General features: G+C 53.2%; 8 protein-coding genes across 8 annotated transcripts; 4 read left to right on the forward strand and 4 right to left on the reverse strand.

The window, feature by feature from the left end:
- Positions 1–4,233: 4,233 nt before the first annotated feature.
- PHYSODRAFT_532751 (hypothetical protein) lies at positions 4,234–4,665 on the reverse strand (the record flags this gene model as incomplete). Its single annotated transcript, XM_009540228.1, has 2 exons — positions 4,234–4,452; positions 4,507–4,665. The coding sequence occupies 2 exons, from the start codon at positions 4,663–4,665 to the stop codon at positions 4,234–4,236; spliced, it is 378 nt and encodes a 125-aa protein (XP_009538523.1).
- Positions 4,666–6,447: 1,782 nt separating this feature from the next.
- PHYSODRAFT_341876 (hypothetical protein) lies at positions 6,448–7,152 on the reverse strand (the record flags this gene model as incomplete). The annotated part of the gene is made up of 2 exons (XM_009540229.1): positions 6,448–6,745; positions 6,926–7,152. The coding sequence occupies 2 exons, from the start codon at positions 7,150–7,152 to the stop codon at positions 6,448–6,450; spliced, it is 525 nt and encodes a 174-aa protein (XP_009538524.1).
- A 571-nt stretch (positions 7,153–7,723) lies between these two features.
- On the forward strand, positions 7,724–8,578 carry PHYSODRAFT_532748 (hypothetical protein; the record flags this gene model as incomplete). Its single annotated transcript, XM_009540230.1, has 1 exon — positions 7,724–8,578. One exon carries the CDS (start codon positions 7,724–7,726, stop codon positions 8,576–8,578), a length of 855 nt encoding a protein of 284 aa, XP_009538525.1.
- A 201-nt stretch (positions 8,579–8,779) lies between these two features.
- PHYSODRAFT_533209 (hypothetical protein) lies at positions 8,780–9,049 on the forward strand (the record flags this gene model as incomplete). The annotated part of the gene is made up of 1 exon (XM_009540231.1): positions 8,780–9,049. A coding segment is annotated over one exon (270 nt), but the record flags the coding sequence as incomplete, so codon positions are not given.
- Positions 9,050–11,282: 2,233 nt separating this feature from the next.
- Positions 11,283–12,311, reverse strand: PHYSODRAFT_533212 (hypothetical protein; the record flags this gene model as incomplete). The annotated part of the gene is made up of 1 exon (XM_009540232.1): positions 11,283–12,311. The coding sequence occupies one exon, from the start codon at positions 12,309–12,311 to the stop codon at positions 11,283–11,285; it is 1,029 nt and encodes a 342-aa protein (XP_009538527.1).
- Positions 12,312–13,988: 1,677 nt separating this feature from the next.
- PHYSODRAFT_341879 (hypothetical protein) lies at positions 13,989–14,432 on the reverse strand (the record flags this gene model as incomplete). The annotated part of the gene is made up of 1 exon (XM_009540233.1): positions 13,989–14,432. The coding sequence occupies one exon, from the start codon at positions 14,430–14,432 to the stop codon at positions 13,989–13,991; it is 444 nt and encodes a 147-aa protein (XP_009538528.1).
- A 4,089-nt stretch (positions 14,433–18,521) lies between these two features.
- PHYSODRAFT_348509 (hypothetical protein) lies at positions 18,522–19,314 on the forward strand (the record flags this gene model as incomplete). The annotated part of the gene is made up of 1 exon (XM_009540234.1): positions 18,522–19,314. The coding sequence occupies one exon, from the start codon at positions 18,522–18,524 to the stop codon at positions 19,167–19,169; it is 648 nt and encodes a 215-aa protein (XP_009538529.1). The 3' UTR covers positions 19,170–19,314.
- Positions 19,315–19,804: 490 nt separating this feature from the next.
- PHYSODRAFT_341881 (hypothetical protein) lies at positions 19,805–20,272 on the forward strand (the record flags this gene model as incomplete). Its single annotated transcript, XM_009540235.1, has 1 exon — positions 19,805–20,272. The coding sequence occupies one exon, from the start codon at positions 19,805–19,807 to the stop codon at positions 20,270–20,272; it is 468 nt and encodes a 155-aa protein (XP_009538530.1).
- Between the last annotated feature and the right edge of the window lie 71 nt (positions 20,273–20,343).

The following is a 20,343-nucleotide window of genomic DNA, read 5'->3' on the forward strand; positions in this document are numbered from 1 at the left end:
CTCGAGGCTAAGGCAAAAGATAGCGAACACAGTAGATCTGCTGCTACTAATACCTTGGATTCATCTACGAGTCGCTGCTAAGTCGTGAAGAGCGATGCAACCTGCGCTGCACATCATTTTTCGGCCCCAAGAGTTGAACAATTTGTTATAGCGCATCAATAAGGACCCCCTATTGGGTCCGTTTGCTATTTGATTCGAATCAAACTGATTAATGACCGTTTATTTCAGTTTGAAATGGCCTAAAGCGTTTTCTAACCATTAGAAATTAGCGTAAGTTGAAGTTGCTTGCACTGAGTTACCGGTAGTGATGATGATTGGCCGGCTTCGGAGGGATGAGAAATATTCGAATTAATTAGGCCTCAGACACAGAAAAATAAATCATTCGTCTTGCATGCAAATGCTGTTTGCTACGAGACCGACGTAAAGTTTAAGCGTGTTGGCAGGCTCGAAGATGCATGTAGTACCGCGAGCAGCAGCAAGTGTTACGCCGACGTAGTCTTTGCTGCGTTTGTCATTCAGCCTGAACCAGACTTTTTAATGAAGCTGGGACAGTATTGGCGCTGGTGAAGCATGTCGCCTTGACGAGGGTCGCCGAAGGGCTTAGGGAATGCGGAAGCGGTGTCCTTGCTGACATGCGCAACGACACTGGCAAGTGGCGCTGGCGCTGGCAGTGTCGACGACCGTCATCTCCATAATTCGCTTTTGAATTGCGGATCAAAGCTAAAGCAACCAAATTACAAAGTCCACTTCAAACTTCCCATCCCTGCAGAAGATGACGATTTCCCGCTCGCAAGACGGTGAGCCTCAACGAGCTCATCAAGAAGCTGGACGGCGTCCAAAAAAATGCCGCAAGGGCGTCGCCAAGTTCACGAAGAAGGAACTCGAGGCCGCACAAGCCTTCCTCAAGTTGAAGAATCAAAACCTGAAGGCGAAAGCATCGCGCACAGCAGATCGACGATGACGCCCAGAGCGATCAATAAACATTTAGCGTTGAACAAAGTAAGCTGGCACATGCAGATTACGGTAGTTTGACGTTCGAAGCTGACGTTTCGAGATTACACTGGGATAGGAAGCGACGAAGTGCTGATAGCCCAGACGAAACGTTCACTTAGTCTCCACATCATCATTGCCGATACATGTACTTGAATAATGCATCATTTCATTTCCGATTCGATGGTGGTTAACCGGCGACGCCACCATTCGGCAATATCCGTTAGGTAGGCTTCCGCTCGTTTCGCAGCGACAGTAGCCTCTTTGCCTCGACGTCGCCATCGCAACATCCTAATTGACTGCAGGACTTCTACTTCACTCGACGGCAACGCGGTCTGACCCATGGCTTTGGCTATTGCTTGTTGTTGCAGCTCAGCACCACCACTGCCGTCTTCGTTAGGTGCAGATTTAAGGTACTCTCGAGCTCGTCTTGTCGCTGGAGTGTACGCCTTCTCCAATTTAGTCAGCACACTCGAATCCAACACCAGAATACCACGGAGTTCGTGCGAGCGCCAATCCTCTTGAGTCATCTGCATCCACTCTGACGCAGTTTGCGAACCGAGAGAAGCAGTCCTGGAGAGTATTCTACCACACGAAGCGGACCGAATAGCCGCTTGGTGCTTCTGAAAGTGCTGCACGATCGACAGCTTTACTGCTCTCTGCTCTTCCAAAATGTCAACACGAAATTGGTGTCGACGCGGCAAAACTGGGGGCGGAGCAACTTCGTTCTCGTGTCCTCTAATACCAACCGGTTCTTCTTCATCCACAGAGTGCTCGGTGCTGCTATCACTCGGTTTAACTCTGACTTTATCAGCTTCATCAACTTCAGCAGGAACAGGCTCGGTTGTTGCACTACCTTCCGGCACCTGTATTTCTGGGGTGGGCTGCTCTAAGCACAACGTGAGCGCGCCATTCTTCCTTCGAAACACCAGGAACTGGGATGCTAGAGCTGCGACTCTTCTCCAGTCTTGAATTGTCGTAACCCTCGACCGACGCCTCCATGCAGCTTCAGCTTGCACCGACAACGTGAGCAGAAGAGGGTCAGAACTCACGACGTGCCGCCTGCGTTGTAAAAGGAGACATTGAAGACTATGAAAGTCACAGTCGACAAAGTATCTGCGCTGGGTCTGCAGCTCACGACAAGAAAAAAGAATACGGCGTGGTTTATCCACGTCGTCAACCTCCACCTGAATCCCTAGCATCGTGAAGACGTCCTTGTCGTCACGCCCAGTAGCGGGGATCTGAATATCGTGCCCATCCTGGTCGTAGATGACTAAAACGTTATGCAGTATCCAAGGGTTATTTAATGAAACCCGCCACTTCGTCAATTCGTCACTGTCCTCAGTGTCCTCGTATAGAGCAAAAAGATGCTTCATAGCCTTGCTAACACTTCCATCACCACAAATTTCACGGGTATCTCGCACACCAAGTGATAGCTCCAGCTGACGGAATCCAATTGAGGTCGTGGCGATAGTACACGAGTCCTTTTCTATCTGGCCAACACCTTCCACCAGTAAATCAGCGCTTAGTCCTTCCGCCGTCCTGCCCCGCTTCACAGCTCGAGCAATTCGTAGTCGTTCAATTGCAAACTGCTTCCAAGGTAAATATTTGGCTGAACGCACAGCCGCCGGGCGTTTCAGTGGCACATCTTCAAACTCTTTGTCTTCTGAGTGGATAGCTAACTCTCTGTGAACCGCATCACTATCAAGCAAGCGCTGGTACCAGTCGCTGCGGTTCTGTGAGGGCCAAAACAGTACTGGACCACAAACGAAAGCTCCACCCATAAGTGCTGCAGCCCGGGCGTTTATTTGAGATATCTGGGCTTTCGAGAACGATTCCCGTGGAACAACCTGGTACACTACCACGCCGTAAGGCACTCTTTGGCAGGTTAACAATTCATTAGCGTTTGACGAGCGCCGCCCAAAACGAGAGCCAGGGAGCTGCTTTTGCTGCCTCCATTGTTGGTGAAATAATGACCGGAAATGTTTGACCATTTCTTGTGCGTGTATCACGAACGGGAGCTGTGCTGAAGGCGTCCAGGCGGGTACGTCAGATAAGAAGACCTCCTGGATCGGCTCACTGCTGTTGCTGGGGATCAGCAACCCAGTATTTACGACACTGGTAGTCGCTGAATTGGCTGGTATAGCTGATACGTCTGCTGCGACCACCTTTAGAAGGTTTGAATCAGCATCAGTCTTTGGGGCTTCGTTCTCAGCCGCTTTGGCAGTATCAGTTGTCGAGGACAGATACTTCATAGCAGGCGACTGAATCATATTCGGATCATCAATGCAGAGCACATTGTGATCCTCCTGCTCCATCCCCGCCCAGTTCTCTCTCTTGCGACGTTCCTTCGCTTCAGTTTCCAGTTCCCCACGCAGTCGAGCAAATAAAGTATGAGATTTCACAAAGAAATCCATTTTCATATACGGAAGCTGCTTCTTCCATGATGAAGGCGACGTTCCAGCCACAGCTGCTATCCAGTCCATCGTGCCAACATATTCTTTCTCTAGTTCAAAAGGGAGTTGGCGGTGCGCCACTAGTGTTAGCTGGTCGAACTGCAGACTTGCAAAGGCAGCGGCGTCGATTGAAGACGCGCGGCGCGTAATTTCTGTATCGGGCACAGCACTCAGCGGATTCCTCGGACTTGTAGCAATCCACCGATTCAGAATCCGAAAACTTTCTCGCAAATGAAGTCCGTAAACTAACGGTGAAGTTCCGGACGTAACCAGCTCAGGGTGTTCTAGCATGCTTTGGAAGCGCAGACGACTACAAATCCATTCACACAGCAGCTTTCTGTTCCGACGGAGTAGTAGCGACGAAGCGGAAGTTGCCAGAGGTTCTCCAATATCCGCACCATCGTGGACAACACCCGTTTTGAGGATTCGGTGAAGAGCTTCACGCTCAAGCAGAAGTTTGTAGGTCAATTCGCTTCGCACATCATATCCAGAAACCTGAAAGTCGCCTCCACTGTCTTCGATAATGCTCACAAGGACCTGTCGATTCTGAATGCGAAGTAGAGATTGGTAGCGCTTGGAGCGTTTCTGAGCAGGAATGTCATGATCTATCCGCGCATGTTCACTCCCATCATCGCATTTACAAAACCTCACATGCTTCAAAAGATGCACCAAAAGTGTCGGTGCGTACGAGTTGGACTTGACGCAACTTATCCAGAGGCGAAGCATCAACGGTTTGCTGCTTAGAAGGTCAAACACGACTCGTAACGGTACTTCCAATCGATAAAATTCACCACTCGCTGTGTGACAAATAGCGAAGATCAGATCTCCCCAGTTCTCGTACACCAATGCCAAACACCGTAGCGAGCAAACGATGTTGCCACTGCATTGCGTGCCAAGTTCGTTCGATCTCGAGGCTACCCTGTCGAAGATGATCATGAACATATATCCCCGAGAACTTCGAGAAAAAGAGCTCCACCATTTGCGGGCGCTGGATACGTCGGTCATACTGTATTGTTTTCAGCTGGCCGTTGTCTAGGATGAGCTTGTGCCGTCGGCGAACGCTATCGTTGCCAGGAAGCGCCGTTCCGCGGTTTGAGATGAGGCACTTCGCTTTGCGGTCAGCCCAGCAGAGAGCATACATCGCGGTGCCTTTGGGAGTTTTGCTCTGTAGCATCTTAAATGACCCACGAGCGGGCTCAGAACCAAACCACTCTGTCATATACTTTTTTGGATACTCGCGAGACGCTGTTTTGACCATTCCCATAAAGTAAAGACCGCAAAGATTTTCAAGTTGCACAAGGGTTTTAACGAAGCAAAAGCGCTGTCTGCAACAACGGTGCGCCCGCTACCTTTATAAACTTCAGAAAACCGCAGAACAATCGCTGAACCCTCACCAAACAACGCGTGGTATGGCTTCTGGCGTTGACGCTCGGCTCCCTCCATCAAATCTAACCCCAACAGCACACCCGAATCACCATCAGCGATAGCTTTTAGTTCGGCATCCACGCCTTCTGGCTTTCTTGGGATTTTTGTCTTGTGAGGTATGCCATCGTGGCAGTATTTACCCTCTTTGCCCTGCTAGGCGCTCATGCACTCATCCACGCAAAGAATCTCCCCGGGTGATACTACATCGCGGCGGCGTGAATTATATCAATCTATTAGCGGTCTTATAGATTTCCATGGGTCATCTGACGGCACATCATCGGAAAAAGAGAGCGCAGCTGAAATATTTTCAAAGGCATGTCGTGTAATGCAGAAGCGCTCACCAAAGTTTGCGGCTGTGCCAACCATACCCTCACCAACTTCTCTTTCCCAGTAGGTCCGCAAGGGACCGCGTCTAGGCTCGACTGCCATCGCAAGCCGAACTCCCAGAAAGCGAAACAAATCTCCCTCAGCAATTGGACGTTGCTTACGCTCCACCAACTTGGCATTTGTGTGCTGTAGAGTAGTTTGTATGGTCGACCACGGGTACATCAGAAAAAAATATTTGGCGAAGGTCTTTTCTCCTAACTCCAGCGTCGCCGGCCAGCGAAATTTTTTTTGCGCTTGCGTTGCAAAGTTGCAGGGTCGACAAGGAGGTCGGAACAAAATTCCCAGATGCGGTTGTGGGCAAGTATTTTTCCGTCGTTAGAAATTCCAGAGACCATCGTAGACGTATCATCTGCGTTATCTTCTTCATCTTCCTCCTCGTCTGAAGAGGATTCCGACTCAGAAGAAGACGAGTCACCCGGACCAGGCCCCGCACCAACACCAGCTAACAGCAAAGCGGCCATCGACTCTAAAGGCTCCGTAGTCGGGTTCTGCATGGCTGAGTCGCTGCTGGGAGCCTGTAGTAGCTGTATTGAACGCGCCGACACTGACTGTACTGATCCATCGCCCCACTGAACGCTGTACCACGGCTGGCGTTTGCTGTTGTCGATCGACAGGACAACGCCCTCCTTGCCCAGTGTCCCCTTAGACTTTCCTTGAACACGATTTCCAACACCGAGTTTCACCGTGAAGACAGCTTCGTTTGTGACCGGAAAAAAAGCGCTGAACAGCTCAGACCTTCCTCTCTATTTATAAACGATATACGTACACTAGCCATTCCCAGTAGCTTCTAAAGAAATATTTATAGATGGGCCCACGCGTGGGCTCTGTGGGGAGTAAAGGTTACCTCCCAGCCTGGGTACGGAGACAATAGCAGCTGACTAATAGTCAGGTGGGGTGGGATTTTTGTTCTTCTCCCGTCTCCACGGGCGCTTCTTGAATACAACATCCTCCATAAAGTCACGGCATGTGATCTGCTCGGCGACAGGAGCCTTCGGATTAAGGCAAGCTTCAGGCTTTGCGCGCAAGAAGTAGGGCATGGACATTCGGCGTTCAGCTTCCGCTTCCACACAGATCGGCGGTACACGATGCAACGGCGCTGAAATGACCCCGTGGGTCAGAAGGCCAAGTGTCTCTCCAGCAAACACAGAGACTTGCAGTGGTGTGGCGCTTTCACATCGGCCCATACCATTCACTCCAAGTTCCACATTTGCAAGCCAGGGACCGTGGCTAAAGGCGACACCGTCACCAGTCCGAGATCGGCATGCACGCCACAGGAGTTATCGTTCGGATCCACCTCGGCTGGTCCCTTACCGTTTGCGGCCTTGTTGCGGTAGTTGTAGATACGCAGCACCGATGCGCCATATTGATAGCTTGTATCTCGTGGTCCTTCGTACGTCTTCGACGCACGCATTCTGTCGTCCAGAAGTTCTTCAAACAGCCAGTTCTCGTCGATATTAAGCAGCTCACAGACGGCCTTCATGCAGCTTCTCGCCATATCATCGAGCAGTTCCAGGAGTATCAGCAGGTCGTTGGCAAATTCTTAGTTCTCTTCACTGTCTTGGAAGTATACCGGAGGCCACAGCGTCCCACTTGCAGCGATAGGAAGGCGGAGCTGCAAGTATTCTCGATTCCGATCCGCGCTAAACCCCACACGCCGTCCACGTTACACCACCGGGTGCGAAGTGTACAAACTGTCGCTCGGATTGTCCTCCACGTCCTCTTCTCCCTCCTTCTTCTCACTTGGCTTGCTCACGTTCACAAAGTCAATCCATCTCTTCTCCTTGGGCAGCTCCAACTGTTCCACCAGCCACTTCCTCACCCTCTCGAATGCAACCTGCGGGATCTTGGCCTGTTCCGGCGTCACCTCTAGCCTGGCGAACCCGTAACTCTGCATGTTCTGCACAAAGCGACGTCGGGCCAACGTCCTGGCGACTGAATTGGTCGAGTCTGGAAAAAGTCTGCCCTGTGAAGGAGTTGTTAATTGCTGGAGATCGATGGAATACCTGGCCTACACATTACTACCGCGTTCATGCAGGGATACTGTGTCACACAGTCGTGCCGCAGTACAATGTCCACGCGATGTATATTCTGGAGAATTCCACGTACAACCGGACATCAGCAAGTTGTTCCGGTCAGATCATTGCCTTCCATGGAAACTTCTATCACGGTAGTATTGGTTATTACGCAATCTATGCAGAGACACAAGGAGCATATTGTATGCAGGACGGCACAGCCTACCTTACCGTAAGCGGACGAGGCAAGTACGACATCAATGGACTGCGACTCGCTCAAGACAGAGGTGACGTGGAGTACAGTGGTACATCTTTACTGGAACGTCCTTCACCCTCGTCAGGATACCGACGCTACGGAGAAGCTTCGTCTCTTGTAGGCGATTCGCAAAACACTGCGATCAAATGGCCGAGCCAATTCGAATACAGGAAGCCATCGTTTACGTCCAAGAGAGTATGCGGCTGTCGGCTCACGGAGCCAAGAACGTCCACCGATTATTGCTGATGTTCCTCCTCGTGGACCAGGGAGTCATGAGCGACTTCTTCCTCCTCAGCCCCCAAGAAGTATTCTTCGGACGCATCCAGTCCATCTCGCTCGGCTACAACTTGGCAGGTCTTATGTCCATGGTGTTCGAGATGGTGGAGACGATGAGCTGGATGAGCGAGAAGCTGCGGTGCCAGGTGAAGCGACTGCTGTTCAACTACGAGACGGTGCTGGTCGGTGAGTTCATCACTGCCGCCGTCCTGCAGCACTACCGACTCAAGGATACGCAGCCGGCAGCTGAAGTGGTGTCATACTACGTCATGGGGTTGCTCGGGCATATTGTGCTCGCCTTGGGATGCCTTACGATCATCGTGTCCACGAGAGCAATCGGTGCAGTCGGATTTGTGCGGTGGAGGTTTTGTACCATCCGGGTGCTGACGAAGACTTGCAGTGTGGACGCTGCATTGGGAGCGCGCAGTAAGTTGGTGCTTTTGCACGGATACGTCTGGGAGAATGGCGAGCTGTACTACAGCCCGCGCTCGTTGAAAGCGCTCGGGGTCTTAAAGGCAGTCGAAGCTGACGGGAGGGAGTTGTTCGTGCACACGACGCTGCACTGGGTATCGACTCCTCACAACAATCTTACCGTACTGGGGACTGCTGCCGCCGCCGGTGATGAACAAGCGACTGCGGGCATTGTACCAGGAGCTGTGCGACATCGAGTCGGTCTCGAAGGCCCTTCAAGGCCACGACGTCGACCTGCTGGACGTTCGCGAGTGGTTCGACGAGCTGATCGCTGTCAAGCCACAATATGGGCGCTACATTGGTAAGTTTATAACTGTTGAATTTGTGTTCAATATTTTCACTAACAATTGTAGAATGGTTTTTATTTTGCAGGGCCTCGGGCCAACATTGTGCACAACCCAGATTTTGAGGCTGGGTGTGTACGCGTTCTCCGCGGGAAGGCGCAGCGGCTGACGCGTGCTGAAAAGGCCGCTTTGCAGCCCTTCGAAGCTGCCAGACCGGACGACGCGGCCGCGAGTGAAGAGGAGGAGGATCCAGCCGCGTTGTTCGTGGAGCGTCTTCGGAAGCGCCGGCGGCTTGCACGGGACCGTGTCAAGTATGAGCAGCTGAAGAGCATCCCACCCACGTCGAACGTGGTGGAACGCTTCTTCAGCATTGCTCGGGTGACGTTTGGTCATCAACGACACGGCCTGCTACCACGCACGCTTGAGACGATTTTGTTTCTCCGCCAGAATCGGTCGTACTGGGATGCAACGACTGTGGACAATTTGAGCTAGATGATAAGCTAACTGGTGTCTTGTTAATAGACTTCATGCTTTTCATAATGGCATTATTTATTGTGGTACGTTGGGGGCAATGCCATAATGTACTGTTGTATTGGTAGGAGCGTCAGGGGATAATTTATTCTGCAACGACCAACCTACTAAATAAAAATGCCATATTCGGAGGCCCTGCTGCGCACTGCTAAGTGATGACAAAGAATGTGATGTTGCCACTGTGCTTGGCACTCATCGTAGCTAAGATTATCGACGTTAGTGAGCTATTTTCAGTGATATACTGTATGTACACGGTACTTAGCGTACATAGTAGTGAATATTCTCAACGAGCAAGAATCGGAGCCCTTGACTCACAGAAACTAGCAAACATTCGTAAAATTGTACGACTTGTATCGACGGGCGTTAACATTCCAGCAAAAAATATCACGAGGATGGTGATTTCAACTCTATCTTTTCGTCTACGAGATGTTGAGGAGCATCAAACGATTGCACAGGACAGTCTCTTGTATCTTATCGTGCAGGGGAAATCGGACAAGACTTGCTATCTTCCTACAAAGTACGGACTCGAATCTTTATTTGTGGGCGCAGGTATGTTGCGCTTGAACACCGTCATCTGGTCAGTCAGGGCGGGCAGACGTCCTTCTTCCGGGGCGGCTTCGGCGTCACCGTCGTACTCAGCTTCTGGCTGCGAAGGATCCAATCTGAAGTAACCCAACACATCTTGATCTACCATAGCTTCCTCCTCGGGTGGCAACCGAACGAATCCCCACAAACAGTTGTTGATCACATGTTGGTAGACGAGCGGAGCGTTTTTCAAAACCCGAATGGCATCCGTGCCCACTGGAAATGCCCGAATGGGCACACAAATGCCGAGATGAGCTTGGCTCTTTCCGTCATCCGAATCGCCCAAAAGCCACTCGCCATGTCCAGACTCATGAACCACATCGCCTTCTCGAAACCGACTAGCAAGTCATCAATCAGAGGCAGCGGGTAGCTGGACAGCTGAATGAAACCGTTCACGACTCTATAGTCGATGCACATCCGAATGTCGACACCGTTCTTCTTCAGGACGATCACAATCGGGGAAGCCCATGGCGATTCAGAATGTTCGATCAGTCCCGTCCCCAAAAACTTCTTCAAGAGTTCGTAAACCTTCACCATAAGATGTGGAGCTACGGATCGGGGCCGTTGGGCCACCGGCTTCGCGTCTCCGACGTCTAGGTCGCACACCACGCCTCTGGCAGGCGCTGGAGCGGCGTTCCCGTCACCCAGGAAGATTTTCCTGTGGTACTTCAGAATGTCCTTCAGCTTACTCTCCTGAGCAGGAGTACTCACTCCGGGCTCACCCACGTCGGCCTTGTCAATGTCGCACTCCGGGCTGAGATCCGGCAATTCAGGGAGCAGGGCCAATTGGTCCCTCAGCTGCGCCATCAATTCACTTCCTTCGTGAATGTACACCGAGGGTTCCAGGTCCAACTCCTCAGCGCTCACTCTCATGCAGCGAGCGTATTCGATCTCTAGCTGCCTGAGCGGGGTGCTGTCCATCGCGGACGTAGGCAAATCTACCTCGCATTCTTCCTCGACTTCACCTTCAGGTTCAGAGTCCGGAACTAATTCCGGGCTGCTCGCCGAGTATTCCTCCAGGGTGTTGCGTCCGAGATCCTGATCTCGGAACTGAGCGAGGTGTTCACCAGGTTCCGGGAGCTCCTGGGCAGCAAGCAACGCGCCACTCTGGCCTACCGGCCTCAGGCTAACGGTCAACAAGAGCGGTCGGTCCAAACGGTGATTCGGAGTGTCAAAGCATACGTCGCCGAGGCAAACCAGTCAGATTGGGACGACCATGCTGAGAGGCTGATGTTCGCCCTGAATACCTCGTTCGACGCAACCCGACTTGACACCCCGTTTTACCTGGTGCACGGTTGGGATGCCCAGGGCACGGTAACTGCAATGCTGGGACCCAGACCCTCCAGCCTTCCTGAACGGACGGCTTACGAGTGGAGACGCAAGTTCCAGCGAGACTACAGTTACGCCCGAGCATGTACCGAGGATCTCCAGAAGAAGGCGAAGCGCGCCCGGTCAGAGGAGCAGACCCGGAAGTGGAACGAACTATCGGAGCGACTCAAGTCTGGAAGACGAAAATGACAACGAGTTTCGGATTAGTGGGTGTTACGCTACGACATGCAGGATTGAGGTTGAGTTCCGAGCTCGACGCGGAGAACAGGTCTCGGGCGCGCTACGGGAACTTCTTGGGAACCAGGTAGCGGTGGCGGTCCGCCTCTGGTAGGAGTCGGAGGTCCAGCTGGGCCGGCGCGTGAGCGATGCGCTCCTCGTCCGAGGAGCAGGAGTCCCACTGCACCCGAGCGGGCTCCTGCTGGTCTGTCAGCGCGAGTTGCTCCTGCAGAGAGTACGGCTTGCCTTCGGCATTCTTGTGCGAGGGCGCCATCCAGATCCAGGAACAGCACTTGGCCGGGAAAGTCCAGACCCCGGGCTCCTCGAGGTACGACTGCTCCAGACCGTCGTCGACCGCGGCGTCCAGCAATTTCTGGTAGTGACCCCGGATGCTGTCACATTCGGATTTCCGAGTGTCAGCGAACTCCTCCGAATAGGCGTCCAACTGGTTGTAGATCGAGAACCAGTGACCAATCAGCCAGAATGTGCAGCGGTGGTCGCTCATGTAGGTGACGATCTCATCCAGGCGCACCAGAGCCTTCGTGCCGGCCTTTGGAGGCGCGTGGCAGACCAGGAACTTGGATCGGTTGTCGAACATCTCGTCCCAGGGCTTGGTACTCCACAGCTCCTTGAACGGCCCCGGAAGCCAACGTGCCCGAACGGCGTCGCGCTCCTCAGGCTTGGACAGATTCGGGGTGTAATCCGGGAATCCACTGGTTTGCTCGACTGCCTTGGCAGTACCGGGTTGGAATTTCACCAGTATCCCGTAATGGCGCCAGGAAGTGACCCCGCGACCCGGGACCTCGATGATTTGGAGCTCTTCTGGGGTCAGCTTGGCATACTCCTTCCGGGCGAGGGTGGACTGCGTGCGCCGTTGGGCTGCGCGCGGATGCTTGGCCGGAGAAGGGGCGACTACAGGATCAGGATGCTGGGACCCGGTGGTACTTGAAGTAGTGGAAGACGTGCTGTTGGGGCGTTTGGCCTCCCGAGGGGGCGTAGTACGCAAGTCGAGCTTGGTCTTGAATGGCTTGGTCGTCCTGAATGTCTCGTCCTGCGTCTCGTCGTCGATGTCGTCGCCCACTTCGGAATGCATCGCCTGCATCACCTCCGCCTCCTCGTCTAGGCGGACACTTTTCAGGGCAGGCCACTTGTCCGGTATGTACGTGAGCTGCTCCAGTCTGGCTTCGGCTTTCTTGTAGTACCAGCTCGGGACGTAGCTCGTCCAAGGTGTCTGGTCCAACTTGCGTCAATACATGATCCGGACGAGGAGCTCGAGCAGGTCCCGAACGTGGAACCGAGGATGCACGACATTGTCCCCGCAGACCAGGTCGAACGCGTCCAGGTAGTCGAGCCCAGACTGCATCGTCAACTGCACATCTAGGCGAAGCTTGTCCCAGATCACGGCATGCGCCACCAGCGAAGCCCGTGTGTCCTCCATCGACCGCGCATACGAAGTCAGCGGGTCCATCGCGTCCAGTGCGCGATGGACCCGCTGACTTCGTATGCGCGGTGGAAGTGCCGCCCAGTTGCGTTTTTCGGCGCTCGAGATGTCTTGGCGGAGCGGGACTTGAGTGACGAGGGGGTTGACGGAGCGGGCGAGTCTTGGGTGAAGTCGAGGGGCGCGTCCTTGGATCCCTCCCTCGCGCCCGGGCCATCGTCGTCCTTCTCTTCCTGATCGTCGTCACCGACGTCCACAAAGACGTAAGCCCCAGGCTGTGCCCCGTAATCGTCGACCGCGTTCACCAAGCTCTGAGTGGCCCAGCCGTCCGGAGGAAGTGTGTGGTCCTTGGCGCATTCCAGGAGCGCTTTCAGGCGAGGACAATTGCCGTCAACCCGAGTGTTGTGCCGATTCAGGAAGTTCATCGTCTTGCCCACGTCCATGGAACCGGCCTTCAGCCGAGAAGTCAGCGTCCGGACAGTGGAACGGAGATCGTCATTTTCCCGGGAGAGCTTGTCGATTTGGAGTTGCAGCGCCTGTTCCTGGCGCTCGTGTTCCTGCGCAGCTTGCTTGAAGTCCCGGTCGTGATCCTTGATCTCCTGCTCGCGCTTCTTGGTGGCGACCTCCAGGGTCTCCTCCCAGCAGCGGTTCAGGACGGCGATATCGCGCTTGGCCTTCTGCAGTTCACTGTCCTTCGCCAGGTAATCCAGGCTGGCGGTTAGCCCATTCGAGCGAAGCTGGCGTCGGGCCTCCCAAAGTTGACGTAGCACGGCTTTCACCAGCGACGTTGTCCCAAACACCTTACGCGCGAGGCCGTCGAGGTCGTAACACCGCAGGAGTGAGGCGAGTTCGCGCTTGGCCGCAATACTATCCAGGAGTCCGTTGAGCTCAGAGATGGAGCGCCCCGTGTCGGAAGGCCGCAGGCGTAGCACAGAGCGGTGGAGCTCCATGCCCGGGTCCAGCAAGTCAATCAGCTCCTGTATTTCCATGTCTGTGAGACGTTCCACGGTCCAGAGCGCCTCGATGCCCCCAAAGCCGTCTCGCAGGATGCACTCCTCGTAGCTGTCAAAAACCCGAGCCGGAACACCGACGAAGGTGAGATTGAGGTCCGAGCTGACCGCGAAGCGGGCCGGAGGTGCCTGACCCGCCAGTTCCGGATAGGAGGATTGCGCCGCACGCGAGCGCGAATCCTGAAGACTCAGCCTGCCTTGAAATTCGTACTTGGCAGCCGATGACGAGAGCGGTTCCATTTTCGTCCGGAAATTCACGTGCAGAGGCACTGGAGGTGCGTACCCGAAAGCTCCCTTGCCGCTGTCAGGGAGGCGCTCGGCTCTAGCGCTGCGACTCGCACACGAAGTACCCACGAAGGCCAGCCGCCGTGGCAGTCGAACCGGCTGCGTCCTTCACCATGCCCTCGGTGTCGCCGTTGCCCTTGCTGCCGGCTGCATCCGTGTCGTTGTTGCCCTCGCCGCTGGCCGCGTCCGTGTTGCTGCTGGCGTGCGGAGGTGTGTCGGTGCCCGCAGTCTTGACCACCAGCGCCTTCGACTTGCTGGCTGCGTCGTCAGGGGCGTTAGCGTTGTCTTGATGCTCATCAAACGAAGCCTGGCGCGCGTCCTGCTTGTCCGCATGGCCAGAAGTTGCGCCGCGGTCACCCTGCTCACCAGCCGAGCCCGAAGCACCCCCTCCAGCGGGCGGCGCGTCCGGGAGTTGCTCGGTGGCGCGTGCAGGGGCGCCACCATCAGACGCCTGGCCCGCGTTGCAGTCTGCGTCGCTCATCAGTTGCCGGAGCGAGAGGATTTTGCGTTTTGAGCGCGGTTGCTTTTCTCGGAGAATGGATTTGGATCCGACAGTTGGAATGGAAATCGTACTTAGCACGCTCGCCAATTTGTGAAGGCGAACGGCGACCGTTCGATTCGGGAGGACCGACCGCCCGGGATGGCTGCGCGCTCGTGGGTGTCTGCCCATGGTCTGACACTTCGATGGTGTTTTCCTCAGTGTCAGTCCGTAGCCAGAGGGGCGGTTGACACGAGGCGACTTGAAATTTTGGAGAGTGTCCGCGCAGCTGGCCCCGGCGCCGATCCAGGGAGAGCGACAGTGTGGGAAAGAAGGGTCGATTCAGGATGGTGTACCTGTGGAACGCCCGAGCATGATGGAGAAGATATGGAGTATCGATACCTGGTTGCGTTTGACCTCAACTGGCCGGAGGTGCGCAGAACCCAGTCCGGCCCCGACCTAGTCTGACGAAGGGAGACCGTGAAGTGCCCCGGTGAACGTATCCCCGAGAGCTACCCTTCTTGGCGAAGCCAAAGCATCCCAAAGTACTTCGAATCCCCAACAACCCGAGTGTGAAGCTACTCAAGTGTACCAAGCCATCGACACCCTGAATTGTACCACCACCGTGTTGAAGACGAACATCCAGGATACTGCGACTACGAAGACCCCGAGTGTGACCCGACAATGGGTTGAGGACCTCAAGCAGCGAGACCAAGTGGACACTGAAGCTCGTGGAGTCGACGGCAGCCTGGATGGATACCCCGAATGGTGAATGACCATCCTGAATGGACAACGCCCGGAGTGCCCAAGTGCCGATCATCCTGAATGGACCAACACTGCCCTGAATGGAGAAGCCGCAAGCCACTGTTGTTATCTGCCAATGGACCGACGCCCAGGAACGTGCCAAGTCAGCGAAGTCAGCGACCAAGGTGCCAGTTCCGAGCGTGACTTGGTTTCACTATGGCAAGTGAGCCAGTCTGAGTTCGATGTGTCAGCAGTGCAGCAGATCCCTAGGTCAGGCACCCGAGTCCCTCCGACATCAAGTGATGAGTGTGCGCCGCGACGCGACGCCCGGGTATACTGAAGCCAAGAGAACCCGAACAAGTGTATGAAGATATGAGCAGAGGAGACCGCGTGAAGAATCCAGCGGCCCTCAAGGTAACAAGACCATACGAAGAAGAAGAGAAGTATACAACGAAGAAGAGAGAGATACAAAAGAGAAGAGAGATAGCCAAAGAGAGAGAGAGAAGAGGATAAAGATCAACAGAGTTTGTTTTGCGTTCAAGTGCACAAGTGCCTGGTTCGTAATTCGCCTAAGGACAGCCGCCGCCCACGGGAGAGTGTACCGCTTAGGAGCCCACGAGAGGGTGTACCATTCGGAGCCCCGCTGCGAGCGTTGAGTAACGCCTGGTCCAAGGCCCCCGAAAACTTCTCACTACATCATCAAGCCAAGTCAGGTACCCAAACGTATTGCCCATTCGGGTTGGTACACTTGTTTCATTTCCCAGTTGTGGCGTACACTCTCAGTGTGCGCTTGCATTTCATATTCCCTGTGTTTTAGGAGGTTGTGGCAATCGCCCCCTAGGACCCGATTGTCGATTGCGTGTGGTAGGAAGGTACCTGTATTGTTCTCCTGACATTCAGGAGTGGTGCGCGTGGGGCATCCCGAATTTACCTGTATTCGGGGTGCAACCTAAATTGACAGGCTGCATATTGTGTGTACAGACTCTGTATTGATATTGGTTATTTTGGAGAAGGTCTTTGCTCGTGATCTCACTCCCATTCAGGACTCCCGGAAAGAGTAGCGCCCGGAAGTTCTCTGTATTCCTGTATCTTTGATCAATTGCGATTCCCAAGGTTGAAACTCGGTCCGCCGAAGATAAACGACACCTGTAGGGATTTCACAAGGTCACACGTCAACCGGAGCTTATATTCATTGTAAGTTTCGGGTTTCCGTAAGCTAAACCCTCCCGGGTCTAAGCCTACCGGACGTACGCTATACACCCTGGACGATAAAGGCGTTCACCCGCCTCGCCTCAAACGTCTCCAAAGCCTTATCAATTGCACCCTGCCGCTCTGTTTCAACCCGTTTCATTTCGTCGACCTTGCCATGTATCCTGCGCATTTCTGCCTGGGTCTGGACGCTCAATGTCTCCAAACGACTGGTAAGGGCTGCCTCCGTGCGCGTATCGTGCTCGTTTTGCATCTTAGCGAGAGTATTCGGATGCGTCTCCAGCATAGATCTCGTGTCTTGCAGATCCTGCTGGAACTGAAGGGTAGTCGCGCGTTGGCGTTCTGCTAGCAGCTGCACCCCTTGCTGCGTTGGCGCCTGTGCAGCTAATAAAGCCTCGCCTTGCGCCTGATCTTCTTATTGGGCCGCATACTCCGTTGCTAATGCCTCTGTGCGCACCCAAAACTGGTTAACAACGCTCTCCGACTATCCATCAATGACCAGTAGCTGTTGCGCGCGTTCACCATCGTCAAACCCACCCATCCTTCTCGTAGCAACAACTATTTCTTAATTAGTTGTGTCATCGCTCCGATATTCAGCAGCTGCGGCAGCCCTAGCTTGTAAACGGGTCATGGCCATTTTCGCTCCCCAACTCGTACGCCAATCCCGCAACCCAAGTCGCTTACCAATACGTCTGCGGGCGGCACGCGGCGGTGGGGGCCTCCTCCTACTGCAGGTAAGCTTAGCCGATATTTATTATTATGTTCCGTACATTTTTGCTGTTTTTAGCTAATGAATTCTTGTTTTTTTCGAGCGGGCTCGTTGTGCTCCCCTGTAAAATCGGATCATGGAAGAGCGCCCAAATCCCAACGAGCGCGCTCGCAGGCTTTTTGCTGCTCGCGCTCGTTCCCGCGAGCAGTGCACCTGCTCAGCTCGTGGGATGCTTGAAATACCCGGTCCAAGTATTCAGATATCTTGGTTACCATGTGCTCGTTGTTCTAATACTTGTTAGTACTGCGATGGTTCAAACGTACCAAATTCTGGTAGCTTGAGCATTTGCTCCATAGTTAGCTATCATCATGCTTGAGTACACAAAGAATGTGACGCTGCGTCAATGGTTTGCCGGATCAACCTGATATTCATGATGACGCTAACAAAATGGCCACAAGCTCGCTAACGATTGGCCAAAAATACTTGATATACGTAATCATTTCGTACTTAATGAGATCTTAATATATCATACTAGGGCTCCGCGTAGGCTGGGATAGGAGATTTTTGGTATAAACCCCTTCTTTTATTTTTTTATTATATTTTCTTATTAGCTACGGTCATCTCCTGCGCCTGCTTCGCAGCCGCAGCATCTGCCCGGAAATTTGACAGTTCAAACTGTCTAGCAATGCTGTACAAAATTATGAATGCGAATCTTGGTTGAGATCTGTTTGGAGCTTGTAGAAAATACAAACGTTTTAGTATTTACTTCATTTCGTTCATAGGTACCCAGCTCAATATATATACTGATTCATACCAGTGTTGTCGGTAGCGCACCGGTTCGATCTGCCCACGCATATAAGCCTTTTGGAGGGCCCAGTGCACCACCGGAGTCGTACCGGTTTCAAGAAAATATACCAGTAGATGTCAGGAGGGTTCATCGTTTGACTTGATGTACCACGGATATAATCCTATTTGGTCTGCGATAGCAGCACTAACGTTGCTTCCTATCCCAGTATAATATATTAATATTAATATAACTTTTCCTGAGGCATCAAAATATCATATAGTAGTAATATTTTACATATCAAAACCGAAGGTGCTCGATATTATATTAATATCAATATTACCCATTTTTGAGTTATTAGCCTGTAGAAGAGAGAATACTGTACATGTACAGTGCTGCACCGCGTATTCGCCATGGGTACATCAACGGGTTCTAGGGAGGAATCATGTATCATAGGTGATTGGCAAATGAATCGTGGTCGAGATACAGTCAAATCTCAATCGCATATATTGGGGTATAGAATTAGAAAACGCGGTGCAGCACTGTATTGTTCAATAAGATTACGTATTTGAGATGCAAGTTGCATTGTGATTTGGGCATCTTGTTCTCACCCTCGTATTTCCGCAGATCTTTCCCCAGGGAAACGATGGCGACGCACAAGAGGCACGTGTGGTTCAAGGTTCCGGACAGGCCAGTCCAGTTTGCTCCTATGACGGATGGGGTCGACAGCATCGGCGATCTCCGAGAGAAAGTAGTATTTGAGTTCTTCACCCGCAAGGTTCAAGATCAAGTGAAGTTTTATGCGTCTCCTGCGGCTCAACACGCAAAGCAGCCGCTCGACCTCGACACGAAGGTGGACGGACTTGGGGTAGACTTGCTGCACCCGGTTCTCGTGGAAGCGCCGCTTATGTTTCCTCGGATCCGCGTTGTCATGCATGGGGTGAGACTTGAGGCGCCGCGCCTTGAACGCAAAAAACTGCTAGACCAAGTGGCCACGAGTCTGCTGGCCGACCAAAAGCGATTCGTGCTCCTCGCAGCGCCAGAAGGGTCTGGGAAGACGTCAATAGTCATGCTATTTGAACACCACCACGCTGATCTGAACTGTGTCTTCGTCTCGTTCATTTGGGAAAGGGGGCCGGTGAATGAAGTGATGCAGCAGCACGGACTTGATATCTGCGGGAGGAAGTCGGCCCTCTCGGAAGACCAACAGCATGTGATCCTGATCGACGACGCTCAGGAAAAGTACGAGGACAGGGCGTTCTGGAAGGCTCTGATCACGGATTCTTCGTCGTAGTTACCAAGCAACATCCGCTTTGTCATCGCTGCCAACCACGCACTGCATGGTGAGAGCCCCATAGAGTTTCGGTCGATTAAGACGTTCTGGAGGCCGGATTTTCTGTTGAGTGACGAGGAATCCTACGGGTTCTTGGCGCTGTCAGTGGTTGGATTGCCCGAGAAAATGAAGGATGAGACAAGGCGATGCTCGCGCAGCTCATGGTTCGTGAGTGTGGAGGGCTGATCGGTGCTTTGCGAGTTGGTTTCAATATCCTCGAACAAGAGTTCCTTTTAAGCCCTACTCCGTCTGAACTCGAGTTGATGCTAACCTTCCTGTCGCATCGCTGCCGTAAAAATATGGGGAGGTGCTTTGGTAAACCTGCCACGCCGACGAATAGCAAGTTCCAGAGTTTTCTGGCCAAGTGTCTCGCCCTGGCACCAGCTGCGGTCCCGTTGAAGCGAAAACTCGCCAAGGACGACAGGAGATGTATCGTGGATCTGATGAAATCCGGAGTTATCGTCCAAGAAATCGGGCAAATGGTGCAGTTTTCGTCGCCGGTCGCCGAGAGGTTTTATTTCTATCGGCTTATACCAGAATGCGCAGGCTGGGATCCCAATTCGTTGCATGATCTTGTCGCGATGGTTCTGGGAAGCATGTCAGCGAAAGCGCTGCTTGCGAGCGCTCGTAAAACTGGTGGTATGCCGGACGAAGTGACTTTCCGGCAGGAGTTTATGAGGGGTATTGCTGTGAACACCTTCGAAACGTGCGCCATTTGTCCCGAACTGCCACGCGTGTTCCCGTCGTCAACCCCCGATCGAAATGAGCGTGGTCGTATGGTTTTCTTCGTGGGGGCGATGGATAGATGGGGGCTGGAGGTGTTGGTAGATGGCCAGGACAGCCAAGACTATACGTCGGGATTTGCCCCAGGTGGGCGCTATGCAGCGCTTGAAGTTGATGACTACGCGGTTCTTGATCTACGTCGCAATGCAAATGGAACCATCCCTGCTGCTGTCACTTTGAAGGAGAAGGTGATCACGGTGTTCTTCAAGTTGGGCGACTTCTCCAGGTGCCAGTGCGTTCTTGGCATGAACAAGACGCGGCGTGATATTGACCTGAGCTGATTAGTGATGTACCGTGAGGGAAAGATGAAGGCGAGTAGCTTCGAAGTTTACGTTGATATCGCACATTTATT

The sequence above is a fragment of the Phytophthora sojae genome (assembly GCF_000149755.1).
Source record: "Phytophthora sojae unplaced genomic scaffold PHYSOscaffold_15, whole genome shotgun sequence".
Taxonomy (NCBI): Eukaryota; Oomycota; class Peronosporomycetes; order Peronosporales; family Peronosporaceae; genus Phytophthora; species Phytophthora sojae.